This window comes from Sinohyriopsis cumingii, chromosome 9 (genome assembly GCF_028554795.1).
Source record: "Sinohyriopsis cumingii isolate HCF-2022 chromosome 9, ASM2855479v2, whole genome shotgun sequence".
NCBI classification, from domain to species: Eukaryota; Metazoa; Mollusca; class Bivalvia; order Unionida; family Unionidae; genus Sinohyriopsis; species Sinohyriopsis cumingii.
The window spans coordinates 37665832-37685289 of NC_142969.1; the positions used below are offsets into that span (position 1 = coordinate 37665832).

A 19458-nucleotide genomic window follows, 5' to 3' on the forward strand; every position below is an offset into this window, starting at 1 on the left:
TGTAGATTACTCTAGTCAGTCAAATAACTTACATTAATGTAGATTACTCCAGTCAGTCAAATAACTTTACCTTAATGTAGATTACACCAGTCGGTCAAATAACATTACCCCAATGTAGATTGCTCCAATCAGACAAATAACTTAATACTAATGTAGATTACTCCAGTCAGTCGAATAACTTGACATTAATGTAGATTACTCTAGTCAGTCAAATAACTTAACATTAATGTAGATTACTCCAGTCAGTCAAATAACTTAACATTAATGTAGATTACTCCAGTCAGTCAAATAACTTTACCTTAATGTAGATTACACCAGTCAGTCAAACTTTACCTTAATGTAGATTAATCCAGTCAGAGAAATAACATTACCCTAATGTAGATTACTCCAGTCAGTCAAATAACTTAACATTAATGTAGATTACACCAGTCAGTCAAATAACTTAACATTAATGTAGATTACTCTAATCAGTCAAATTCCTTTACCTTGTTGTAGATTACTCCAATCAGTCAAATATCTTTACCTTAATGTAGGTTACTTGAGCCAGTCAAATAACTTAACCTTAATGTAGATTACACCAGTCAGTCAAATAACATTACCCTGATGTAGATTACTCCAGTCAGTCAAATAACTTAACATTAATATAGATTACTCTAATCAGTCAAATTCCTTTACCTTGTTGTAGATTACTCCAATCAGTCAAATATCTTTACCTTAATGTAGGTTACTTGAGTCAGTCAAATAACTTAACCTTAATGTAGATTACACCAGTCAGTCAAATAACATTACCCTAATGTAGATTACTCCAGTCAGTCAAATAACTTAACATTAATGTAGATTACACCAGTCCATCAGATAACTTAATGTAGATTACTCTAATCAAATTCCTTTGCCTTGTTGTAGATTACTCCAATCAGTCAAATATCTTTACCTTAATGTAGGTTACTCTAGTCAGTCAAAAAAGTTAACATTAATGTAGATTACACCAGTCAGTCAAATAACATTACCCTAATGTAGATTACTCCAGTCAGTCAAATAACTTTACCTTAATATAGATTACACCAGTCAGTCAAATAACTTAACATTAATCTAGATAACTCCAGTCAGTCAGATAACTTTAGCTTAATATAGATTACTCCAATCAGTCAAATTCCTTTACCTTGTTGTAGATTATTCCAACAGTGATATAATTTTACCTTAATGTAGATTACTCCAGATAGTAAAATCCTCATTACCTTATTGTAGATCACATAAGATGGTTGAAGGGCTGTATCTTAATGTAGATTACTCCAGTCAGTGAAATAACTTTACCTTAATGTAGATTACTACAGTGAATAAAATTACTTTAGTCTAGATTACTCCAGTCAGTCAAATAACTTTTCCTTAATCTAGATTACTCCAATCAGTCGAATAACTTTACCTTAATCAAGATTACTCCAATCAGTCAAATAACTTTTCCTTAATCTGGATTACCCCAATCAGTCAAATAACTTTACCTTAATTTAGATTACTCCAGTCAGTCAAATAACTTTTCCTTAATCTAGATTACTCCAATAAGTCAAATAACTTTTCCTTAATCTGAATTACCCCAATCAGTCAAATAACTTTACCTTAATCTAGATTACTCCAGTCAGTCAAATAACTTTTCCTTAATCTAGATTGCTCCAATCAGTCGAATAACTTGTCCTTAATGTAGATTGCTCCAGTTGGTCAAATAACTTTACCTTAATCTAGATTACTCCAATCAGTCAAATAACTTTTCCTTAATCTAGATTACTCCAGTCAGTCAAATAACTTTACCTTAATCTAGATTGGTCCAGTTCGTCAAATAACTTTTCATTAATCTAGATTGCTCCAATCAGTCGAATAACTTTTCATTAATCTAGATTACTCCAATCAGTCGAATAACTTGTCCTTAATGTAGATTACTCCAGTCAGTCAAATAACTTTTCGTAAATCTAGATTACTCCAGTTGGTCAAATAACTTTACCTTAATGTAGATTACTACAGTGAATAAAATTACTTTAATCTAGATTACTCCAGTCAGTCAAATAACTTTTCCTTAATCTAGATTACTCCAGTTGGTCAAATAACTTTTCATTAATCTAGATTGCTCCTGGCAGTAAAATGCTTTCAATGTAACATAGATTGCTCCAGATAGTTGAATGACTTTACCTAAATATAGACAACCCCCAGCAGTAGAATGACTACCTTAATGTTAATTTCTTGAGACAGTAGAATCCATTTACCTTAATATAGATTATTGCGTATAGTAGAATGCTTTTAAATTAATGTAGATTAATATAGTCCATAATTTAATTTAATTTTTAACTTAATTTTGATCTCTAGACAATAGAAAGTCATTACTTTAGTGCGCTCTACAGTTTCGCATTTTGCATAGGGCTAGAATTTTAAGGAAAAAGAATTTCCCTGGCTATCCTCACTGGTTATACTGGCTATTTAAAAAGACCTTGTATATCTTAGGTATAATTCAAATAACCTTTAATTCCCTTTGTTTTGGTGTCTGATTGATGGGTGTAATATAGGTTATAGAGTATACAGCTTGGCCTTACTCCAGATGTGCACCTTTCAAAAATGTGCTAGCAAAACTTGGTCATTTTCACTTCCTGAACTTCAGAGGTAAATTGTATAAACAAGAGCTGATAACTTTTTTTACATTTTATATATCTGGTAATTCATTCATTGCACTTTTAGAAGCTGGTATTGTCTAGTCTGGCAAAATTCATTTTCCCTTTTTTAATAGCTGCTATGGATAGTGTACTTTAGACTAAATCAGGCTGATTTTTTTAGCACAAGGGAGCAGTCATTTTAGTTAGCAGTGTGCTTAGATCATGTACGATTTCCAAAAGTACAATATCCAAAGAAATATAATCCACATTACATTAATGTAACATAGAGGTATGCCAACATTCTCTCCATTGTGCATGTTTTAAATGCAAACACCTTCACCTTACATGTCACTCTCTCAAAAGTACATAATAACTGGTGGGTGCACCCTTTAATGTACTCCAGTTAGTAGAATTACATTACATTAATGTTGATTACTTGAGTCAGTAGATGACTTTGCTATAATGTGGATTACTGCAGACAGTAGAATGCCTTTTCCAATATATAGAGTCTGAGATTCCTTGAATGGTTTAGATACAAAAACAAACCAATAATTCAGTAGTTGACAACCAACAGTATGAAACAATACTTTACCAGCATCCCAACATCATACATGCAAAAATACTGTATGCAAGATGCATCAAGTAATAGATAACTTTTACAAATAATGGCTAAAATGGTTTCTTTGATTTGTATCTATTATTTGGAAACCATTCAGCACCTCATTCTCCTTTATTTAGGCTGGTTGCTTAGATATATTTTTAGATGAAGTGTAAGAAATAAGTCTCAGTTATGTTTTAAAACAGCTAGTATAGTGTCATGAGGACAGAACTATTTCATTCATAATACATATGAAGCATTCTCAGTGAATCAGTTTCAGGATCACACGATATGTCAAATTTATCACATGAAATATTCATATGGACAGTTAACTTTGTGATTTTAACAAGGAGAAGATAAACCATAGATCCAGCTTGTAGTGAATGTAAGCATTCACTGTATGTTGATTCATGTGCATTAGAGAGGTTTGTTAAATATGGGATCAGTTTATACAGGCTAGTTTGTGTTTTCCTGTCTTGTACTGTTTTAATCAGGCCAAATCGTGCATGCATGTCTTGTACTCTTTTATTCTGGCCAAATCATGCATGCATGTCTCAAATTCTTTTACACAGACCAAATTGTGCTTGCATGTCATGTACAGTTTCAATGAGGTCACATCGTGCTTGCATATTCATACTATACAGGCCATATAATGCTTACCTGTCTGGTTCTGTTTTATATAGGCTAAATTATGTTTACTTGTCTGTTACTGTTTTATACAGGCCATATAATGCTTACCTGTCTGGTACTTTTTTATACAATCCATATCATGCTTACCTGTCTGGTACTTTTTTATACAATTCATATCATGCTTACCTGTCTGGTACTGATTTATACACGCCAAACTATGCTTACCTGTCTGGTGCTGATTTATACAGTCCAAATTATGCTTACCTGTATGGTACTGTTTTATACAAGCCAAATTATGCTTACCTGTCTGGTACTGTTTTATACAGGCCATATCATGCTTATCTGTCTGGTACTGATTTATACAGTCCAAATTATGCTTACCTGTATGGTACTGTTTTATACAAGCCAAATTATGCTTACCTGTCTGGTACTGTTTTATACAAGCCAAATTATGCTTACCTGTCTGGTACTGTTTTATACAGGCCATATCATGCTTATCTGTCTGGTACTGATTTATACAGTCCAAATTATGCTTACCTGTCTGGTGCTGATTTATACAGTCCAAATTATGCTTACCTGTATGGTATTGTTTTATACAAGCCAAATTATGCTTACCTGTCTGGTACTGTTTTATACAGGCCATATCATGCTTATCTGTCTGGTACTGATTTATACAGTCCAAATTATGCTTACCTGTCTTGTACTGTTTTATACAGGCCATATAATGCTTACCTGTCTTGTACTGTTTTATTCAGACCAAATTATGCTTACCTGTCTGGCACTGTTTTATAGAGGCCAAATCATGCTTGCCTGTCTTGTACTGTTTAATACAGGCCAAATCATGCTTGCCTGTCTTCAGTTTTATTTAGGCCAAATCATGCTTGGATGTCTTACTGTTTTTATGCAAGCCAAATTATGCTTACCTGTCTTGCAGTGTTTCATACATACCAAATCATGCTTGCCTATGTCATACCATGGTTTACAAGACTGATTTTGCTTTCCAGTCTCATGATCTTTTATATAAGCCAAATTGTGTTTGTCTGCAACTGTTTTATACTGACCAAATTGTACTTGCCTATCTCAAATGGTTTTGTACAGATCAAATCAGCAGGTCATATTAAGATTTTGCATGTAGCTTAGTTTCTTGGACACTGCTATATGGTTATGATGAGTGTATTTATTCTGGAGGGTACAGTTCATCACCGGCAAAAGGCAGTCACAATAAATTTTTGCAATTAGCTAAGTTTCTCTGACACTGACAGTTGGGTTACATGGCACAATCTAGCAAGCAGTATATATGGCTATATTTTCTGTGCCTTTTAGTGGCCCAGGGCTAACATGTACCCCATCAAATTTTACTGTGCCTTTAATGACCCAGTCTAATATGTACCCCTTCAAATTTTCCTGTGTGCCTTTAATGACCCAGTCTAATATGTACCCCTTAAAATTTTACTCTGTGCCTTTAATAACCCAGTCTAATATGTACCCCTTCAAATTTTACTCTGTGCCTTTAATGACCCAGTCTAATATGTACCCCTTCATATTTTACTCTGTGCCTTTTAGTGGCCCAGGGCTAACATGTAACCTTTCAAAGTTTACTGTGTCTTTAATGACCCAGTCTAATACGTACCCCTTCAAATTTTAATGTGTGCCTTTAATAACCCAGTCTAATATGTACCCCATCAAATTTTACTCTGTGCCTTTAATGACCCAGTCTAATATGTACCCCTTCAAATTTACTGTGTGCCCTTAATGACCCAAGGCTAATATGTACCCCTTCAAATTTTGCTGTGTGCCTTTAATGACCCAGTCTAATATGTACCCCTTCAAATTTACTGTGTGCCTTTAATGACCCAGTCTAATATGTACCCCTTCAAATTTTACTCTGTTCCTTTAATGACCCAGGGCTAATATGTACAACTTCAAATTTTACTTTGTGTCTTTGATGACCCAGTCTAATATGTACCCCTTCAAATTTACTGTGTGCCCTTAATGACCCAAGGCTAATATGTACCCCTTCAAATTTTGCTGTGTGCCTTTAATGACCCAGTCTAATATGTACCCCTTCAAATTTACTGTGTGCCTTTAATGACCCAGTCTAATATGTACCCCTTCAAATTTTACTCTGTTCCTTTAATGACCCAGGGCTAATATGTACAACTTCAAATTTTACTTTGTGTCTTTGATGACCCAGTCTAAAATGTACCCCTTCAAATTTTACTCTGTGCCTTTAATGACACAGGGCTGATATGTACCCCTTCAAATTTTACTGTGTGCCTTTAATGACCCAGGGCTAATATATACCCTTTCAAATTGTACTGTATGCTTTTAACGACCCAGGGCTAATATATACCCCTTCACAATTTACTGTGCTAAAAGGTGCAAGATTATGTTTACCTTGAAATTTCTACATATTCTATTGAACTGAAGCAATTATCTTATTAATGATAGTCTAATTAGCAAAACTAAACTATACAGATGAGATCTGACTATTTGAGCCTTGATTATCCAATGTTTAAAATGAACACAGTGTTACCTAATGATTTCTAATATGGAAATACAGAATACATATTTTAAATTCTTGTTCACAAATACCCATACTTCTTCTATCTAACCCTAACAGTCATTCAGTTTTATTGTTTAATTAAAATTCAAATTTTCCACTAGGCAATTTTGCCCTGGGCAATGGGTGAACATGATGACATCTGTGGTGCTTAACTTTTTTAACCAAGAAGTTACATATCAGTCCAATGGTGAGACACCTGGTCAGTTTGCTGTCTGTAAAATATAACAATTCAGTTTGTAATAATTCAATTTATACAAATAATTTCCTTATTTTTATAACAGTGGCATTTAATTTTAAGTGTTGACCAAAATTTTGCTTCTGATTAGAATATAACATTTTTAAATGAAACAAGAAAATGCTGTGCTTACAAACGAGATTGCTCTATATACTTGCTTATTAATTGGATCCAACTGCAAACAATATAGATCCTAATCTGCAGTTACATAATGTGCCAGCAGATCAGGGTCTATGTTATTTGTTCTATTTGATCAATGCTAACAATCTATATAGACCCAGATATACTGGCACACTATAGCTGATCTGGGTCTGTACAGTTTGCATTGGGGTCTGACCTATAAATGAGTATATATGGTGCCTCAGCTATGGTGATGAGTCAGTTATCCCAACCATTCTCATATCCTCTAATGAGTTCGGGTAATCAGAGTTCTACTGCCTGAAAAAATATGTGGTTGTCTTCCTTAATGAATATTATTTAAATGTTTCTTTTTGTCCATTTTTCACACAAGGGGTCCATTGGAGCAACATTATGATCTGGCAGAAAAGGCTGTCAAAGGATACAAGAATGCCCAAAAGGTAACATTTTTCATCATTTGAAATAGGATTTACTGTTTGTCTCAAAAAGACTCTAGAATTGCTTTTCAAAGATGATGTTTACATCTATTCACAAGAAATTAGCCTTAAGCACTGACACCCATTAAAAATTGGCAGAACTGTGTAGAGAAAGGTTATTCACTATTTGTGATCTTTTGAATGACCTGGCTGGGGTTTGAACCTACAACCTCCCACAACCGAGGAGGACAATCTAACCACTTAGGCCACCGGAGCAGTCAGAAAGCCTAGTGACCATGCCATTTCCATTTTGAACTTCAGCACAATAATGTATTATTTTAGCTTGATGAGGTTACTGGCTTTGAGCTCTAGAAAAAGTGTGGAATAAAACCCTAGTGAGTTCAGACTGTTAAATATCTCCACTGCCTGGTTCTTCTCTGTAAAATGTTGGCTTTCTAATAATATAGTGGCATGTTCATCATGAATAGGGAAAGGGCTTGATAAATTAAACATGAAACTTCTCCGATATCACTTGAATTGTCCATTTGTTTTGTGAAAATTGTTTAATCCAACACTGTAGGAAATGAAAGTCTGCCAACCAGTAATGTGTATGTGGCATTTGCAGTGGTGTTGGGAGACTTCAGGAAAGAGATACCAAGTTTTTTAACCCCTTTAATGAACTGCCACTTAAAATGAGGGGCCTGAATGAAATTTGAGGTTGAAACTGTTGTTGCTGTTAAGCGGTATTTGGTCTCTTTTCTCTGCTGATGGTCATCTACTTATTGTCTGAACACTATTGCCAGTGGCATGGCCAACTGATGGGCAGTTCCTGTGCTGCCTATGTCTGAGTCTCTGCTATCCTACTGCCAAAAAGTAATTGAAGGGAGTGGCACAGAGGACCGAAGATTTGGCTTAGACTGAAAATGCCTGAGAACACGAGTTTTATCTAAATCTAAGTTAGCTATTGCCATAAGGACGTTGGCCTCATAGTTGGTGGTGGCAGGAATTTGGAAGTCTTCAACACAGTATATTTCCATAGCCACCTTAAGATAGTTCATTTCATTGTAGGATTTGAATATGCTGTCATTCAAGTTGTTTATTTACATAGCAGTTGGATCTTTGGTTACTAGGCATTATGTATTACCAGCATGACAGCAGACTGCTGGTTGGTAACTGGAGCATTATGTTCCATATGAAAAAATGGCAAATGGGTCACCAATGTCCAAGAAATGCCCCATGCTTCCAGTTACATGCATGACTGTCCTTGAATATGCTGGGGTTTTGCTGGTTGTATATGGGGTGATTTCCCAGTAAACTCTAAACTATATAGACCTAAAACCAGCAACTCTTGCACCAGGTGAAGCATCTGCAACTCTACCTGCATCAAGGAAGAATGTAGGAATGGCAACTCTATTACCATTTGTTCCTCCAATTTCCTGGATGTAACTGTCACAGTCAGCATCAAATGCCTAATTTTGGAGAGGGAAGTTGTGGGGAAAATTTTGACCTTACCCTCTGCACTAGCAATCAATGCCTTCTTTAGGTGAAGACCCAAGACACTGCACTCTGTCTGAGACTTAAAATCGCTTTGTTCTTGATGTTTTTCCACAACTCAGTTAGGGCCTGTCCTGTATTCAAAGTGAGGTGCCCGTTGGGCTTGTTAAAAAAAAAAAAAAAATTGCCTGAGGAGTTTGATTGCGCTGATGTAATGAGTAGAGCTGCTTTCAAGATGTTGACATACATGCCATAATCTAAATCAGACTACCACTGTCCTACGTGAAATTGAGATCAGATTTTAATCAAATGGAAGCTTTGCTAAAAATATGATTTTGTACTCCCGAACCCCCTGACACAGTCATGTTTCGAGAAAACACAATTTTCAGTAATCTTAAAAATAAAAAAGATATAAAAATATATTTTTTAAAAAAACTTTCAGTGAAATTATCAAAGTACTCACCCACATAATTTTTTTGGGGGGTGGGGACTCGTAGTGGTCAGCCACGAAATTGTATGGATGTAGGCCAAAACATGTTTAAAGGAGAAATTGTGGGAGGACCATGTTCTACATTGTGTGTATATAAGCACCAGCAATTGATTGTCAAATAAACAATGCCCTATTCTGTTGTAACTTAATGCTTAGGACTTCATTTTAACAGTTCAAATCTGCAGTCGCAAGTTAACTGTGCATGTGGTAACTGTTTTTCCGACGTTTCATATCCCACCTTATTTCCTTAGGTTTAAGTCTTAAGGCATGTTACACTGTTTACTAATTAAAATATCTACTCTGAATGAGTTCTTTGGGGGCACATATAATGCATGGTATATTTTGTTTCATTCCTTCGTTTAATTTAATCATGGTAATTAAAGTTTATATATATGGTAGTGGAATGCCAAATGCCAGGTGTTTACTGGCCGAGTTTCTTTGGCGGAAATGGAGGTGATATTTTGTTTCCTGAGAAAATTACACAATCATTCATAGTAATCCTTTATGGGATTGAAACTAATGGGTGACAGTTTTATTATGTTTTTTTTATTTTTTCTACAGTGGTACTGTTGTAGGGGTTTAAAAAAACTGAAATTTATGCAAAAAATGTTTATTCTTAACATTCTATTTAATGAAAAAACTTTGTAGTGTGATATTAATTGTTTCATCACAACTGTATTCACAAGTGATAAAATTCAATATGGCATCTGTGGATTGCATACAATATATGTTTCTTTTTGAGAATTGAAAATTGGCAGACATAATGTAATAATTAGGAGTTCTGTGCAAAAAATCAGAAGATATGAGATCGGGTGTGTGTGTGTGTGTGTGAAAATACCCCTAAAAAATCAGGAGTTTTTTTCTCCCATCTTGAGAGTTGACAGGTATGAACTGTCCAGGCTTGTGGAATTTCAGTCAGGGTTTGTGAGTTTATTTAAGTCATCCGCCTGGGGCCATTGCTTAAAACAAAATTATTCGACTACTGTATAGGTTGCCATTTCTTCTTTTAATATAGGTTGTCTCCATTTTTTCTTTTAACATAAGTTACCATTTATTCTTTTAATATAGGCAACTCAGACCCTTCTTCGTGACGTTGCGGTGTTGGAAGCAGAGAAATACAAGAATAATCCTAAGAGGGATCAAGTCTTTGTGTGTCACAGGTATCATAAAATATCATAAGAAGTGCAAACAACTTGGTCAATTCATTCGTTAATGTCAAATTTCACAGCAGATTGTCACCAGAGGGTCCCTAACATTGTCCATTGTCATCTCCACATTTAAGACGGAACGGGAGTTTATTTGCTAACAGTGCATCGATATTTACATTGGCAAGTCTATTTTTATGAATTTGTATGATCAGTTTACAATTCCACATTCTAATTATTGTGCATCTTTTCAAATTTGAGGGCCTTTTCTCATTTAATTTTTTTCTTCTTCTTATGCAATGTTTACCTTCTTTGTATATGTAACCAAAAGATCCTGGAAAATAAAATAAGGCAATTACAGGCAAGTAGATTACCAATTTGTCCACCAATGCTCAGGTATAATAATATACACAGAAAAATCTGCTGCAGTATTTATTACTATCTCTGGTGTCCCAGGTATCATAGTAGATATAGACAACCTGCTGCAGCATTAATTAATGTCTTTTCTTATATAGAAATATAATTCCCTGAATGACAATAAGCACCCTATACAGACTTTCAAAAGTGAAGCCCAAATTTCAGGGAAGCTGATCATAAGTAATTGTCTAAGTAGGAGTAAATAAAACTGTTAATTAGTGATTGGTCTTTACTGTGTCAACTCATAGAGATGCATCTCAAGACTTTGTCTGAAAAGATCGTACAACAGATACGTTTATTCCCATAATTTAAAGTGTTTAATGAAATAACACATCCCCATTCAGCATGTTTTTAACATTATTTCCTAGCCATCACTTATGGAAGCTTTTCATAGTAATTACTAAAGTGTAAAGATGTCCATCCATCCATATCCCCTGAGCCCTCCTTGGTGGAAGCACTCATTAGCAATTATAATAATGTCTGTGTGCATGTCCATCCATCCATATCCCCTGAGCCCTCCATGGTGGAAGCACTCAATAGCAATTACAATAATGTCTGTGTGCATGGCCATCCATCCATATCCCCATAGCCCTTCTTGGTGGAAGCACTCATTAGCAATTATGATAATGTCTGTGTGCATGTCCATCCATCCATATCCCCTGAGCCCTCCTAGGTGGAAGCACTCATTAACAATTACAATAATGTCTGTGTGCATGTCCATCCATCCATATCCCCTGAGCCTTCCTTGGCACGTTGTAGGAGGCAGCTAATGGTGGCAGGAGCTACAGTAGTTCTGTGGTTGGTGTACTTGACTCCTACCATTGGTTCAGCCGATAGTGTCTACAGTGATGCATCCTTGGGCAAGTCACTTTACAAAGATTTCCTCATCACTAAATAATCTATTTGTGTTGCTGTGTCATAAAACACCAAATCAGACCATCAATCCTTCTGTCCACATGTATCTGTATGAATGACCATCCACACCCTAAATTAATTTTTAAAGCTTAGATTGACCTCACTGTTTTGTACGTAGCTAAATAAAAGGTCAGTGTGGCAAAGCAGGTCTTCTGTAATTAGAAAACCCTATGATATATTGCTATCTCTTCATAGTTCATGACAAAATTGCTATTTTTTATGGAAAATTTTAAAGCCTTTCAACAATAAATTATCTTGAATTTTAAAATTTAGAACGATAGAGTAAGTTATTTCAATAATTACCTGCAAACTTGATAAATTTGGTTGGGTTTTAGAAATAATGCAAACTTTTTTCCACATACATATACATATTTAATGGTTTTGTTATTATCTGTACATTACAAAACTTATTTTTGTAGACTGTTTAAATGCTGGATAGAGCTTGATTTTGTCCTTTTAAATTTATTTTCTTCCGATGTTCTGATGTTTTGGGACTTAGCAAACAAAAATTCTCAATATCATGATGCTGTGAGTTAAAAATGTTTGTATCGGTTTTCTTGTTTTGGGAAAATCGGCATTTATTTTTGGTAGTACTCACCTTAGGTCCAGTCCAACTGCAAAGATCCTGATTTGCTATGGCATAATGTGTCAGCAGATCTGTGTCTCTGCAGTTTATTAAGACTAATTAGTAGAACAAACAACATAGACCTTGGTTTGCTGGTACATTTTATATGACTGCAGTTCTGTGGGCATGTTGTTTGCAGGTGGACCAGGCTTATAAGCGAGTATATATGGTACTAGATTTCAACATTTTTTATGGTGTGCTTATGTTTGCACAGGTGAATCATTGAGTGTTTGGTCTTTTGTTTGTAGCAGTCACAAAATTCACAGAAATATTCCATGAAAATAGTGAATTTAGTTAAAATTTATTCTGTTTATAAGAAGTCTAGAGTCATAAAACCTTACATATAACCATTGTACTTGAAATTCAGAAACAAAAAATAAATCTTTCCATATATTTCATTTCGAGATTTTTGTTTGTTTTCTATATAGATGTGACATTTAAAATCAATTTTGCTAGTTTTGAAAATGTTTGGACATCATTTACAGCTTATTTATATTGGTCTTTTGCAGGAAAGAGGGTGATATTGATTTCTTGAATACACTGGCAAGAGAAATCGGAGATCAGGTTGGTTGTCAATAATTTATATCTACTTGTTTTTGCTTTGTTATGCTTATTGGCCTTAAATTGTGAAGTATAAAATTGTGAATGATTTCATCATATCGCTATGTGATAAAGATGCTGTCAGAGTATTTGCATATATTTTTGTAGAATTTATGGCTGCTGCAGACCATAAGTTAAAGACTCAATGAAGATTTTATTTTGAAAGACAAATGAACTCCCATTTTTCACCCAAGAATTTAAAAACTGAAAACATTTTGAAATTTCACAAAACTATAGAAATAAATGAAATCGGAATACCCCCTAAAAAAATCCTTGGATCAGGGTTTAGATTGAGTTTGATTTAGAAATTTTGGTCTTATCTATTATATATTGGTTCTCAGTGCAATACTCATATTAATCCCATCTTTGAGTTTTGTTATCCAACTTTGTTGTACTGATGACAGCAAAAAATAGAAATGCAGTTCATTAATTTTAAGTGTTTTAGTTTGTTTCTTCTTTCTCTCTTCTATTTTTATCTCAGGTTTGTAGATTTTCCTCCCGTGTCATTAAAAAATGTTTGAGTCAAGAATTTCTATTGACTTTTATGTTTAGTGTTTGTTTCATGGATATAAGTTGTTGTTTCATCCTAAGACAAAGATCATGTTTAGCTAAAATTTTGGGGAACTGTTTCACACACACACACACACTTTTTGACTTGTAGCAATGGTGAAATCCACAAACAATTTTACCCAACAAAAGATACCTTGTACATTTGCTTATACATCGGGTCAGAATGCAAACTTGGACCATGATCTGCCAGCACAATATGTGATAGCAAATCAGGTTGATTTTGTTTCAGGTTGGACTCAAGTTATAAGTGAGTATACTGAATTCATTGTTCGTTTCTCTCTTTGCAGTGTGATCTGTGTTTTCTGACGGCTGGGGATGACAAAGGATCAGGTTTTGTGATGATGACAGGGAAAGAAAATTTAGTACAGGATCTTGCACCAAAGTAAGATTCAGCATAGAGGTCATTTTGTGTTAAAGATTTAGACTTTTGCATTTTATGTCAATCCCTCCTTGGTGGAAGTTGGACATAGTGATTACTTTGAGTATGTCCATATGTACGTACATCCACACCTTGGTTGGACACTGAAGTTTTTATTCTTCAGCAATGAGGTCATTTTCTCAAGTACAGTTGGCCACAGAGTTTGTATTTGATACATCTTGATGTTAAACCACTTTACCAAAAGTTTGGGGCAGGTTTGGTGACCTGCTTTATGGGGGTGGACTCAGCATGCTGAGGCCATGTTCTTGTCATAATAATCATCATCATCATCATCTCAATTTGTAGTTGTTGTATGTCCGGTCGTATACCTGACTGGGCATCCATCTTCTCTGCATGAGTTGTACATAACTCATATTTCAGTGTATCTTTTGAAAACAGTTTGAAGTCTGGATGCAGATTAAGATCTGCCTAATTACTGCATGAAATAATGGAGAATATTATTAAAAATAGAATGTCTACCTTAAACTTATGCAAAAGCAAATAGAAAATATCTTGTTTCATCTTTGTAACATGTAAGCTTGACTAGATTTTAGAAACTTGAAACTTTGATTTTGCTGTAATTATTACCAGTTCATGCTCAGTACATGAGGTGTTTCTGATGCAGTTAACCAGTTATGGTTCAGCTAATGTGTTACAATATCCAATTTAGGAATTTACTATTTTAGCCCAAATTATTTAAACAGGGAACTGTAAAGATGGGGTGGGTGTATATTAAGCCGTTTAGAATATTTGTCAGGGTTCATTTCAATATTGTCAAAAAACTTGCTTCTGGCTCAAATCCAATACCTTTTCACTACTGTTCCAACAGGAATTCTTAAGTTCTGTTGGTATACCTGAATATTGTCACTAAAAATATCTTGTATTCCATATTTTGGGTCCTATCCTCAACGTCAGTGTCACAGGTATATATTTCATGGTTGCTTTTATTTCTGTTTTATTTCATAAAAGCTTTTTGAGGTTCAGGGATAAACATCGTTACTAATGTTTTTTTATTTGATGAGGTATTACTTTTTTTAAGGCAGTATGTTGTCTTCAGTAGCTATTATGTTGATCGGGTGATAAGTTATCCTCAGTATCCATTATATAACAGGGCAATGATATCTTAAGTATCCATCATGTAATAGGGCAATATGTTCTTCTCAGTATCCATTATGAACAGGGCAATGTTATCCTCAGTATCCATTATGTAATAAGATAATATGTTATCCTCAGTGTCCGTAGGGCAATATGGTATCCTCAGTATCCATTATGTAATACCAACCAGTACATTCTTACAACACCCATGCTTTTAATGTTGGTAAAGAGTAATTCTGAAGCATATCCTAAATATCTTTTCTTTGAATCTGTGGCATTCTTTTGAGGGAAGATATAGGTTACTCCAGTTATGTATGTCCATCTATCCTGTGTCAAGAATTTGGTTTCTTTTTAATAACCTTTGAAGGGCTAAAAGGATTTGAAGTATATTTTGATATGGAGCTTAAAAGCTTGATGATTTCACCTCTCTCAAGTTTGATTTTCACCGGTTTTATCATAATTTAACTGAGTTATGGCCCTTTTCAAGCTAAAGGTTGCCTTTGCATCTTTAGTTCAAGTTTATTCACTTGTATTATATTATATTGGAGTGGGCATCTGTATTTTTGTGGCACATTTCTAAATTTTATTGATATTATATGAACTGGTTGTTTTATATTTTTAGAGTGATGGAGCTTATGGATGGTAAAGGTGGATGCAGTAAAGGTCGTTTCCAAGGAAAGGTCAATAAGCTTCAGCAGAGACAAAAGGCAGAGCAGCTGATAAGAAACAACCTTGGCGCTGGAGACAATCAGACACCTTGACTATTTTGATGATACTAGCTTAACCAAGGATAATTTTAGGGCCCTACATTGAGATATGGGAGCCCATATTTGTCATCATTTCAATCTGTTCTGTTTGCAGTTAGTCACTTCTCGATCCAGTTATGTTTTTATAACCAGTAAAGCCATGCAACTCTTAAATATAATTGAGTGCCATTTTAGTAGGTGAATGTACATGTGCCTTTTAGGGTTTCATCAATTCAGGTATACTTTTTGTGAAGTTATTCCCCTTTTTTTCATCAGTATTTACATCTCCACTACACCAGATCATTATAACCAGCACAGCTGATTTACTTTGATGCAATGCAGTTTGTACATCTCTCATATACCTTGATGTGTCATTTATTGTTTTTGTTTAGTCCATTTCTTTTGGATAGAGTTATGGCCCTTGATGATTAACATAAGACCTTCATGTGGGATGTTGCTTCTCACTAGCATAGCTCAGTAACCCTTACACATAATTGGATACCATGTGGCAGGTGCATCATCAGTTACTTGCAGATGTGCCTCTTAACGGTTTCATTTTGACAGATTTATTGCCTTTTTCACATCGATTTCTACTTCTGTAGATCTTATTAATCAGCATACCTCATGAACTGTTCAACATATTTTGATACAAGTTGGTGTGTACATTGAATAGATGCCCATTGTCCTGAATTAGGCGAGAGTGTCTTTTTTAATTGCCAGGCCTGTTTACAGATCACACTGCCATAGAAAAAAGTATACAAAAATTCACAATTAAACCCCAAATAATATTGATAGAACCTGAAGCCATATGAGAGTATTTTCTGTACTTGTCAAATCTTTTCTGGTAATTTGTAATGTATTATCAGTTTCCAACATATAACTTGAGAGTGTTTTCTGTACTTGTCAAGTCTTTTCTGGTAATTTGTAATGTATTATCAGTTTCCAACATATAACTTGAGAGTGTTTTCTGTACTTGTCAAGTCTTTTCTGGTAATTTGTAATGTATTATCAGTTTCCAACATATATCTTGAGAGTGTTTTCTGTACTTGTCAAGTCTTTTCTGGTAATTTGTAATGTATTATCAGTTTCCAACATGTAACTTGAGAGTGTTTTCTGTACTTTTTAATCTTTTCTGGTAATTTTTGACATAAGATCAGTTTCTAGCATTTAACATGCTATTGTTCAGACCAGTTCATTTCAGTCCTTCCCATTCTTTTCTGGTAATTCAAGTCATATAATCAGTTTTGTACCATAACCTGGAAACTTCATTTTGCTTGATTGTGTTTTCTTCATGACATACTTTGTTGTTTGTTTTTGTTAAAATTTACACAAAATTTGTGTTTATTTGCAAACTATAATCAGTAGTGTTTCTAAAAACCTTTGCTGTGTGTCTTGACTTCAGAATGTTGGACATTGATTGATGTTGCTTGTAACTGGCATAATTCCATAAGCATTCACTGAAATTTGGTATAGACACTGTTTCATATACAACTATAAGCCTGGTATAGGTTTAATGTGGCTTCTAAGAGTTATGGCCCTTGATTGCTTGTCCTCCTCAATATGATTTACACAAGATAACTTTACCAAAATGTTTTGGATCTCAACCAGGTGTGATATGTAGCTTTGGACTGATGGTACCTTTTATTAGTTTGACTTCCAGCATTCCACAATATTTGCAAGAGTTATTGCCCCTAATTTGTCATCCTTCTGACTTTGGTTTCTTCAGCATGACTCAACTAAGCCTAGTTGCATTTCAACTAAATTTGGCATGTAGCTTTACACTGATGAGACCTGAAGGAGTTTAATTTTAGGTATACCACATTAGCATTTAGAAGAGTTATGGGCCTTGATTTGTTCTTCAGTCTAATTTTGCTTTATGCAGCATAACTTAACTAAGAAATTTTGCATTTTAGTTATAGTAATCATGCATAGTTATATTGATGCAACCTTGATTGAGTTGGATTTTCTTTATTCCATGTAATCATGTGGAAGAGTTCTGGTCCCTGAATGCTTGTTTTATCTAAACTTAGATTTCCAAAAGAAATTGTTCAGTTTAAGGCCTTGCCAAGGAAATTATAGACAGTGGGACCTTTTGCAATGTACTCATAACTACTGGATCTCATTGTTATATGATTTTATTTTAAAATCAATTTATTAACCTGGATAAGTAAAACAGATGATCAAAGATTTTAATTTCTTGCTTGTGAATGATTTTTAGCTCACCTGGCCGTAAGGCCAATAATGCTGATGGTGTGGTCCTTCATCCTACATAAATTTCCATTCATTCAGCCATATGTCAATCATGTGCCTAAATAGATTTTTCAATGACCAACCGTCTGTTATTCACTTGCCCAATGACTTGCCTTGTTTAACAAAATATTTTGTTGCTATGCTACAATTAAACGATCAGATGGAGTTGTACATTTAGCATTGTTAGACAATCTTGATCACATGGATGATAATGGAGTGAACAGGTCTTCATCCATCATTGAGACAAGTTTGTATGCAGGCTGGGACTGGACAGATTGAAAATTGTTTTATAGATGGGACTGATACAACCTTGTTTCCACCCGCTTGTCCAGAAAAGTGGTTTCAGAAATTTCACTTGTCAATCCTACATTTTCACATGTCCCAAAATCTCCTGCCTTGATTTTGATGTTTTAATTTTAATACAAAGAAAAAATATGTACAAACGATTGATTTCTTCAAAGTGCTTAACTTTTTATTGTCAGGCATCCTATATCCACTATTTCTTGCTCTGATACATTAGCATCCATACTTTCTTCAACAAGAATAGAAACGAATTTACTGGAATTGAGACTTTCCCTTACATCTTCTCTTGAAACCTTATCAATTTACAGAGCAAAGTCTCTTGCCCAATGACTTTATATGAGTGCCATCTAACTTGCCCTGAGTCAGTTCTTAAAATCAGCACTAAGTTTACCACTGTTCTTTGCCTGGAGCATGCACAGCATTTACATATCAAAGAATGGTTTTCAATATTGGGCTTTGGCTTAGGCTGTGTTAAAGATCATCCCCATCAAGAGGGTATATGGAGAAATCAAAATTGTCTCTCATAGCAAACATCAGTTTTGACATTCTACAATTATCAAAGCTAAGTTTTTCTTAAACCTGCAGAATATGTACTTTGGACTGCATCATCAAAAACCATAACTTTCAGGTGCCAGGAGTAGTCATTGTGCATGTTATGTAGCTCAGCAGCATATTCTAAATCCACCTCAAGGGGGTAGTCATTGTACATGTTATGTAGCTCAAACGCATATTCTAAATCCACCTCAAGGGGGTAGTCATTGTATATGTTATGTAGCTCAGCAGTGTATTCTAAATCCACCTCAAGGGGGTAGTCATTGTGCATGTTATGTAGCTCAGCAGCATATTCTAAATCCACCTCAAGGGGGTAGTCATTGTACATGTTATGTAGCTCAGACGCATATTCTAAATCCACCTCAAGGGGGTAGTCATTGTATATGTTATGTAGCTCAGCAGTGTATTCTAAATCCACCTCAAGGGTGTAGTCATTGTACATGTTATGTAGCTCAGCAGCGTATTCTAAATCCACCTCAAGGGGATAGTCTTTGTGCATGTTATGTAGCTCAGCAGCGTATTCTAAATCCACCTCAAGGGGGTAGTCATTGTATATGTTATGTAGCTCAGCAGCGTATTCTAAATCTACCTCAAGGGGGTAGTCATTATACATGTTATGTAGCTC

The 19458-nt window shown here is 34.8% G+C and overlaps 1 protein-coding gene across 1 annotated transcript in view; it reads left to right on the plus strand.

Annotated features, from left to right (window-relative positions):
• Positions 1-17921, plus strand: part of LOC149791572 (alanyl-tRNA editing protein Aarsd1-B-like) — a 42740-nt gene extending 24819 nt beyond the window's left edge. The window contains exons 9-13 of the mRNA XM_089970120.1: positions 7171-7237; positions 10266-10357; positions 12809-12863; positions 13757-13851; positions 15605-17921. Of these exons, the coding sequence (XP_089826246.1) occupies positions 7171-7237; positions 10266-10357; positions 12809-12863; positions 13757-13851; positions 15605-15743 (448 nt within the window). The 3' untranslated portion in view covers positions 15744-17921. The remainder of the gene's footprint in view (positions 1-7170; positions 7238-10265; positions 10358-12808; positions 12864-13756; positions 13852-15604) is intronic.
• The last annotated feature ends 1537 nt before the right edge of the window (positions 17922-19458 follow it).